The sequence below is a fragment of the Ursus arctos genome, unplaced genomic scaffold (genome assembly GCF_023065955.2).
Source record: "Ursus arctos isolate Adak ecotype North America unplaced genomic scaffold, UrsArc2.0 scaffold_5, whole genome shotgun sequence".
NCBI classification, from domain to species: domain Eukaryota; kingdom Metazoa; phylum Chordata; class Mammalia; order Carnivora; family Ursidae; genus Ursus; species Ursus arctos.
In genome coordinates this window covers 38,046,638-38,056,186 of record NW_026623067.1, presented here as the reverse complement: position 1 = coordinate 38,056,186, position 9,549 = coordinate 38,046,638, and the positions used below count along the sequence as shown (strand labels likewise).

The 9,549-nt window shown below is 38.2% G+C and overlaps 1 protein-coding gene across 1 annotated transcript; it reads right to left on the bottom strand.

Annotated features, from left to right (window-relative positions):
- Window positions 1–640: 640 nt before the first annotated feature.
- LOC113261498 (protocadherin alpha-5-like) lies at window positions 641–4,762 on the bottom strand. Its single transcript, XM_026507612.4, has one exon. The coding sequence runs from the start codon at window positions 4,523–4,525 to the stop codon at window positions 2,009–2,011; it is 2,517 nt and encodes an 838-aa protein (XP_026363397.3). The 5' UTR covers window positions 4,526–4,762; the 3' UTR covers window positions 641–2,008.
- Window positions 4,763–9,549: the final 4,787 nt, after the last annotated feature.

The window sequence follows — 9,549 nt, the reverse complement described above, 5'->3', positions numbered from 1 at the left end:
AAAGGCTGCCTTCGGCTCAGGTCATGATCCCAGGGTCCTGGGATCGAGCCCCACTCGGCTCCTTGCTCAGTGGGGAGCCTGCTTCTCCTTCCCCCTCTCCTCCCCCTCCCCCGCTCGTGCTCACGCTCTCTCTCTATATATATATATCTCAAATAAATAAATAAAATCCTTAATAAAATAAAATGTTCAAGGAGCCACATTTTCAAAATAATCTCTCCACCCAACATTGGGCTCAAACTCACAACAGTGAGATCAGGAGTCATTCACTCTACCTACTGAGCCAACTGGGTGTCCTTTAGTAGGCCCGTTTTTTTTTAATAGAGAGAGTGAATGCAAGGGGGCGGGCAGAGAAGAGGAAGAGGAGGCAGAGGGAAAGGGAGAGAGAGAATCCCAAGCAGGCTCCTCAATCAGTGCCCAGCCTGAGGCAGGGCTCATCCCAAGACCCTGAGATCACAACCTAAGCCAAAACCAAGAGTCAGACACACAACTGACTGAGCCACCCAGGCACCCCAGTTGCCACATTTTTAAAAAGTAAAAACAAGTAGGTGAAATTTTAATAGTATATTTTATTTAACTGAATGTATCCCAAATACTACCATTTCAACATGCAAATATTACTTTTGAAAGTATTGATGAAATATTTTTTTGTTTTTAGGTTTGTACTGTCTTTGAAATTTAGTGTGCATTTTTAAATTGAAATATAACGTCATAAAAAAACAAAAACAAAAGATACCAATAGTATCTAATTTAAATATGTTAGGATTTTCCCAACTGTGAGAGTTCAAAATTGCTTCTTACCAATATAATAATTTCTCAGTCGAAAAAAATGCAAGTTAGAGAAAAACTAATCACTGTTTCACTAAATGTTGATGTTAGGGTAAGGGGAAAATTATGATATATCTGCCAAGTGGGGCACCATAAATCTGGAAAAAGGAATGTGACAGACACAGCTTTAAGTACTGATAAATAATAATTATCAAGATATATTAAGTAAAACAGAGGAAAAGTGACATAACTATTATGTCTTAAAATAGAAGAGGGGTGTTTATTTGTACATAAAGAAAATACCTGTGTAAAGAGCACCAAGAAATTGCAACGTTTGAGATAGTCAAGGAAGACAGGCACCTGGCTAGCTCAGTCAGTAGAGAGTTTGTGACTCTTGTCTCAAGGTTGTGAGTCAAACCACACCTTTGGTATAGATATTTCTTTTAAAAAAAACCACCTTAGAAATGTTCAAGAAGTTATATTAAGTGTCTTGATATTGGAAGTGGAAGGGAAACATTGTAAACCACATAAGTGTATTTCATATTCAAAAATAAATGAAGCCCCTACAGTTAAAAAATAATCATAAACATCAAATTCATCATAAATATGTGAAAGCCAACCATTTAGAGAAACCTTAAAAGAATCATTCAATGTACAAATATTATTTTAAAAGGAAATTAAATTGGTGCAATAAAAACACTAAAATAGGAGAGCCTGGGTGGCACAGCAGTTAAGCGTCTGCCTTCAGCTCAGGGCGTGATCCCAGCATTATGGGATCGAGCCCCACAACAGGCTCCTCCGCTATGAGCCTGCTTCTTCCTCTCCCACTCCCCCTGCTTGTGTTCCCTCTCTCACTGGCTGTCTCTATCTCTGTCAAATAAATAAATAAATAAACAAACAAACAAATAAATAAATAAAATCTTTTTTAAAAAACCCACTAAAATAACTGATATCAATGGAAAAGAAAAGGCAAAGTAACATAGCGACCTTAAAACATTTCAGTGCAGTGGTAATATGAGATTTGAAAGTAAATAATTCCAATATGTCATACAAGTATCTCCCTACATTTCCTAAAGATTGAAAAATTAAAATATTTATTAAATATCATTTGGGAAACAATTTCTATCATGCAAACAAAAGTAATCCATTCAAGCCAACTTTAAAACCTTTAAAAAAAGGGGAATGCTACTGAAGTAAATTCATTACTGCAAAGTGATTATCTGCAACAAATTAAAATGAATTCTCAGCATAACTGTAATTTAAGTAAATGAATTAGTACCAATACAGAACTTACATCTGAAATGATGAGATAATAATCAAGTATAAAACCGTACTTTAAAAAGATGGAGGGAAATATTAAAGATTTAAAACGAAAATTATTGTGAAAAATATTTTTGAGACTCACAGTGTCCGCAGAGCTGGGACCCTGAGGTAGGCTGGGGCTGAAGGCCATGAGGTCGGTCTTGGGCGGGCCCTCCCCAGAGCACACCCTCTGCCGCCTCTGCTGCGAGTACGACCAGCTCCCCACCGCGCTGGAGCACACGAGCGTGGGCTTGCCAGGCCCGCACGCGCCCTCCGTGGGCGGCGCCGAGCACCGCAGCGCCGTGTACAGCAGCAGCGTCAGCACCAACAGGCTGGACACGGCGCAGATGGCGACGATCAGGTACACGTTGACATCCACCAGCGCCGCCTCCGCGCCCGCCGCGCCCGCCAACACCCGCGACGACGCCTTTGGCGCCTGGCCGCTCTCCACCAGCGACAGCAGCACAGTGGCCGTGGCCGTCAGCGCCGGCTCGCCGTGGTCCTTCACCAGCACCAGCAGGCGCTGGCGCGCCGAGTCCGCCTCGTCCAGGGTGCGCGTCGTGCTGATCTCGCCCGTGTACAGCGCCACGCGGAACGGGCTGCGCGCACCACCCGCCGCCGGCTGCAGCTCATACGACAGCCACGCGTTGTAGCCAGAGTCCGCGTCCACCGCGCGCACCTTCGCCACCACGTGGCCCGCGCCCACCGACCGCGACACCAGCTCGCTCAGCGCGCCGCCCGCGCCGCCCGCCCCAGGCCGCGGCAGCAGCGCAGGCGCGTTGTCGTTCTCGTCCAGCACGAACACCTGCAGCGTCACGTTGCTGCCCAGCGGAGGCACGCCCGCGTCGCGCGCGCTCACTTGGAACTGCAGCAGCTCCAGCTCCTCGTGGTCCAGCGGCTGCAGCGCGTACACCTTGCCGCTCTCCGCGTGCACCGACACGTAGCTCGACAGCGCACGCTCGCCCACGCGCCGCTCCACCAGCGAGTAGGACACCAGCGCGTTCTCCTGCGCGTCGGCGTCGCGCGCAGACACCGTGAAGATGTGGCAGCCGGGCGGGTTGTTCTCCCTCACGAACACCGTGTACTCGGGCTGCGCGAATGCCGGCGCGTTGTCGTTCACGTCGGCCACTTCAACGTACATGCTAGCTGTGGTGGACAGCGAAGGCGAGCCTCCGTCTCGTGCTGTCACCACCAGCTCATAGTTCGCCACGCTCTCTCGGTCCAGGGCGCTTTCCAGCACCAGCGAATAGTAATTCTTGAAGGTGGACACCAGCTTGAAGGGAACGTGGGGCGACAGGGTGCAGGTCACCTGCCCATTGAGACCGGAGTCGCGGTCAGACAGACTAATCAGGGCGATGACGGTCCCCACTGAAGCGTCCTCTTGGACCGGCAGAGATATGGAGGTTATGACCATCTCTGGGATATTATCATTCTCATCCAGAAGTTTTACTATTACTTTGCAGTGTCCAGTTAATGGAAATGAACTTCTATCTACAGCATCGATATTAATTTCATATAAATTACAGTCTTCGTAATCCAGTTCTCCTTTAACTGTTATCTCCCCACTATTGGAATCGATTATAAATTTAGATTTGACGTTGTCAAGAACAAGATCACTAAAGAGGTATACTATTTCCTTATTAATGCCTTCATCTGCATCTGAGGCGTTCAGTTTAATAACTAATGTCCCATTCGGTGCATTTTCTAATAATCTGATATTATAAATTGATTTATCAAATTTAGGGGCATTATCATTTGCATCCAATACGTTGATCAATAATTGAACTGTACCTGTTAGTTCAGGTTTTCCTCCATCAATTGCAGTCAGTAATAAAAGATGTTCCTGGATTTCTTCTCGATCTACTGCCTTCTTTAAGACTAGCTCTAAAATGTTTGTTTCTTCTTCATTTGCTTTAACATCCAAGTCAAAATATTCATTAGGATTTAATTTGTATCTCAATTCTGCGTTTACTCCGACATCCATATCAGATGCGCCCTCTAGCGGAAACCGGGAATCCACTATTCTTGACTCTAAAATAAATAATCTTTGTTCCTGTCGGAAGAACCTTGGCGGGTTGTCATTAATGTCCTTCACCTCCACCTCTACATGGAAAACCTGCAGCGGCCTGTCCACGATCACTTCCAGGTGGATGCTACACTCCGCGCTCCGCCCGCATAGCTCTTCCCGGTCGATCCGAGAATTCACAAACAAAATGCCATTCTGCAGATTTACCTCCAGAAGGTCTCTATGACCTTTGGACGCCATCCGGAACAGGCGTGGCACCAGCTCCGCCAGCTCCAGCCCCAGGTCTTGCGCGATGCGGCCCACGAAGGTGCCGTGTTTGACCTCCTCCAGGACCGAGTAGTGGACCTGGCCGCTCCCGGCCTCCCAGACTGCGAATAGCAGAAGCGAGAGCAGCAGGCGCCGGGAACCAGGACTTCTCTGGGAATATACCATCGCAAATTTGTTGCAATTTTCAAATGTCTATTGAACCACCACACGATAGCTTTTGGAAACCTAATTCCCAATTTGCTATAATTTTTTGTTTGCTCACCGTTTCAGCTTCAGCAGGAGAGTAAAAAACGGAGTAGCCTTTTCCTTTCTGTGTAAGGAAAATAAACTCACTGTATTCCTTTATCGGGAAAGGGGGAAAAAAAAAAAAAGCCAACCACCAAACTTGCGGTTTCCAGCGCCATCATGTGGATGAAAGGGTGAGTTTTTACTTTGTCATGCTTTATTTGCCTTAAGTTCATTAAATATTTCCCAATTTCAATGACTTTTAAGTATTCTTTATTTTCCTTATCTCTAATTTAAATACATCGTTAAGATTATAATAAAGGATATCAGTTTTCACTAAAATATCGCAAAATCAATACACTTTAGTCGTGCCCACCAATCTTTACTAGAGGAATTTGTATTGGTCTATTCTATTTAGGGAGTGGCTTTATATAATTCCTAACTGAAATTAAAGGTTTTAGTTTTTCATTTATTTCCATACTAAAATATATCTTATAAATTTCTTGAGTGTTTTCTATTATTTTCATGGGATGTTTGTACATTACTTCTATGTTAATCATGAAACGAATTTATATTCCTATTTGCAGCACTTAATATCTGCTTTTTGTTGATGTTATCTTTAAAGTAACAAACTATTTGAATAGCATTCTTGTGTGAGTTTCCATTTGGAAATCTAATATTTAAATTGCTAAAAATCCATTTCTTTAATTTCTCCCTATATCACCTACTTTTAATGTTAACTAAAAAATCATATGTGGAGATTTAAATTTTCTAGAGGCCAAAATCATAGTAAAAACACTTTTGGTCAGTATCTTGACACCATTTTTCAAATTAGATGCATCTAGGCAGAATTTCTTCAACTACTGATAAATCACAGTTCATATAAACTGTGAAAGTACATATCTTTGCTTTTATGCAGCAAATCAAAATACTAATATTTTCCTGTAGATATACTACTCTATAAAATGGGTTCCAGTAAAAACTAAAACATTGAAAATAAACCATATTATTAACTTTTTAATCATCTGTTTGATTTACTGCATGATACCAGTTAGACTTACTTATAAATATGGCCAAAAGAAAATGTCATCAATTTTTTCCACTGAAAAAGAAATTTAGTCTTCTGCTTGTGTATATGCTACCTAGAATTCCTTAAATATTAACAAATCCTCCTTACCTATGAAGACCTTGGGTCCAGGAGATCAATAATTCTATTACTTGACACTTTTACATGTAAAGCCAAACCACAAATATATTCCTTAATTTTTGTTTAAGTTGCGTGTGAGACTCGAAGTATTATTTTTGTGTCAATGTATAAAACAAATGTGGAAAAATAGTAATATAAAGAATAGTGAGAAGATAAATGAGAAATTACTAGAAAATACAAAATCAATTGAAACACTTTTGCTTCCCAGTATTCAAAGTAGTAAAGAATTAGAATAATGTTACTGGATTCATTTCTTATATAATATTTAACAGTACATTTATCATTCCCTTTAGTTTTTCAAAGATTCTTACTCTTTCTACTAACATGACTTTCCCCTCGGCACTCAGATCACCCAAACACTAAATAATCTGAACACTAATCAAATTTCCAGATTACTTATCTGTTACCGATAATGACAATTTGAAAACATTTTAATATACAACAGCTAAAAAAACAAAAGTGATAATAAATGTGTTGAAATACCATCAGTTAAGGTTGATTTACGTTCTATTATGGAACTATGACTGATGTGAAACTCCAAAACCATACTATAAACCAATTTACTTTTGAAAAAAGTGAATGTCAAGTATTTAACAGCCAAACTGACAATGTGATGTTAACTATGTATGCATGGTGATTTACAGAATATTTTCAGCACATATTTCAACATTATGAAAATATACACAATGGAAAAAATGGCATCAACAGTATCACATGCTTCTTTCAGTTTGTATTTTCTTTCATGTAAATATATAGATATTTCAAGAGAAAACAAGACTCTTGACATTTGACCCATTTTCACATCTGTTGGATAATATTAAGTTTTTGAATTATCACCTGCATTTGTTTTTCAATGCTCAACTATTTTGGGGGAGGTTAAGTTCTCAACAATTATAGGCTGTCTGGTCTTAATTCCACAGACAACTCCATCAGTAGAGAAAATCTTTTAATCTTTTTCCAAACCATTCTTTCAATCAATATTATAGATTACCTTAATAACTGATCTTTTCATTTGCTAGTTTCTTTAAAAATTTTAGTTATATTTCAACCTTGTTACAGAAATTAAACTCCTTCCTTGACCAGAATTTAGGTTAAGAAAACCAGATAGAGTTTTGAGACATCTGTACTTAATATAATGGGAAGCATTCCAAAAAGATGTTACACTAGAAAATTTAACTTTGCATTGGAGTCTAGATGCCCTTCATCACTACAAAACTCCAGAATAAAATTTTAATAATTTCTCTTCTATCTGTAAAAATTTACATTGGTCTGCCACACTGTCCAGAAATAACAGGTGAAGTTGAAGCAATCTTTTAAAGACTTATAAATAATTTAGGCAGCTGTGTCAAATTTGACCAAAAAATTAATTATGAAAACTTATCCTATGAAAGCACATTTGTGCATATGGCATATATCTTTACATTACTCTTAATGGTTCAACCTCCCTATAAAGTACTGTGCTAAAATATATTTTCTCTGGGGAGAAAAATCTGAGAGTAATTTCAAAGTACCTCTAAGTGAAAAAGTAAAGTATATTACATGTAGTTTTTTATTCACAATCCTATTTCCTTTATTATTGCCAAATAGGCTCATTTAAAAGTGGAAAGGGACAATAGAGCTAAAATTTAAAACTTTGGTTCTATTATCTGTTTTCACATTAATATCCATATGGGCTCAAGCAAGTTTTTTATGTCTCAGCTACAGTTTATTCATCATTTAATTGAGAGAAATTATGATCTTTTAGGTCATATTCAGTTTTAAAATCCTAGGTCAAGTGAGTAGAAACTTACTGAAGTGCAAGATTCTTATAGCATTAGCCAGTGTCCAGGGTGAAAAAGAAGAAAGCAAGGTAATTAAACATCAATAAACATCAATAAGCTTGGTTCTTATGATTTAGTGGTGAGGAGGAAGAAACAAAATTTCAAATAAAGTCCAAAATTTTTATTCTACTAACTTTATTTCACACACCACAAAATAGAACTGGGGAGTGAGTGGGAAAGGAAAAAGTTCAGAAGATTTGTAATGACAAGCATCATTATAGGAGATAAAAAGGAAAAGAAATAAAATATTTATTTCAATTAAAACTTTTCCATAAATTCCTAAATCCGTATCTGTGAGATATTTATGTTATCCATGTTGTAAGGAATATAATGACATCTTCAATAACTATAACTTCTCAAGCACAATATCCAAAACTCACTACAAAATTATCAGGCTTACCAAGCAAGAGGATTATGAGAAAAAAGTATCACAATAAAAAAGGCAAACATATTATCCATTTATTACAGTGATCTGATAGAGCACAAATAAACTGTGATTACTATACTGAAATAAATACAAACTAAAATAAAGAATTTCACCAGAAAACTGAAATATTTTTTCAAAAGGAAAACTACAATTCTAAAGGAAAAAAAAATTTCACAACTGAAGTTTAGATTCCATTGATGATTTTAATAGTAGATTGAACTAAGAAGAGAAAACTGCTGAATTAGAAGACTGGTCAGAATAAATATCCAGCATTAATAAAGAAACCAAAAATTATCTTCAAAAAACAGAAAGGGGCATAGAAGATATGAGAGATATGATGATAATGCTGCACACACATATCCTTTGAGTTACAGAAGAAAAGGATAAAAACGTGATGCAGAAGTGATATTTGAAGGCAGACTGCTGAAATTTTTCTGCACTAATGAAAGACACCAAGCCGCATATTCAAGAAACTTTTAACACTGCAAACAAGATAAAATAAAACTAAAACTGATCATATAATAAAGCCACTGAAAATAAAAAACTAAGACAAGTATAAAAAGCAGCTGGAGGAAAAGAAAAAAGGCACACTACCTGAACAATAAACATGACAGCAATTTATTTCAAGAATGGCATTCATTTCAGGGATACAATCTTGAAAGTGCTTGGGGGAAAAATCACTTCTAACCTAGAATTTGATACTCAGCAAAACTATTTTTCAAAAGTGATGAAAATAAGCATAGTTCTGATACCACTAAAAAAAAATATTAAAGATTTTCTTCAGGAGAAATATGATCCCAGAAAGAAACAAAAACAAAAGTAACTGTATAAAACATGATAATAATGTAAACTGTGCCTAGAATAAATCTATAACTGAAAGGCATAATACCAAACAAAAGTGGAAGCAGGCAAAAGGAGTTATTATTCAAGGTCCTAGCATTATCTGAAAGTGACAAAAGCACTAATTTAATTTAAACTCTAACAAGTCATTGATGCTTGTTTTAAAATCCAGGAAATCAACTCTCTCACACCATACACAAAGATAAACTCCAAATGGATGAAAGACCTCGATGTGAGACAGGAATCCATCAAAATCCTAGAGGAGAGCATAAGCAGCAACCTCTACGACATTGGCCATAGCAACCTTTTTCATGACACATCTCCAAAGGCAAGAGAAACAAAAGAAAAAAATGAACTTGTGGGACTTCATCAAGATAAAATGCCTCTGCACAGCCAAGGAAACAGTCAAAAAAACTAAGAGGCAGCCCACAGAATGGGAGAATATATTTGCAAATGACACTACAGATAAAAGACTGGTATCCAAGATCTACAAAGAACTTCTCAAACTCAACACACGAGAAACAAATAAACAAATCATAAAATGGGCAGAAATATGAACAGACACTTTTCCAATGAAGACATACAAATGGCTAACAGACACATGAAAAAATGTTCAAAATCATTAGCCATCAGGGAAATTCAAATCAAAATCACACTGAGATACCACCTT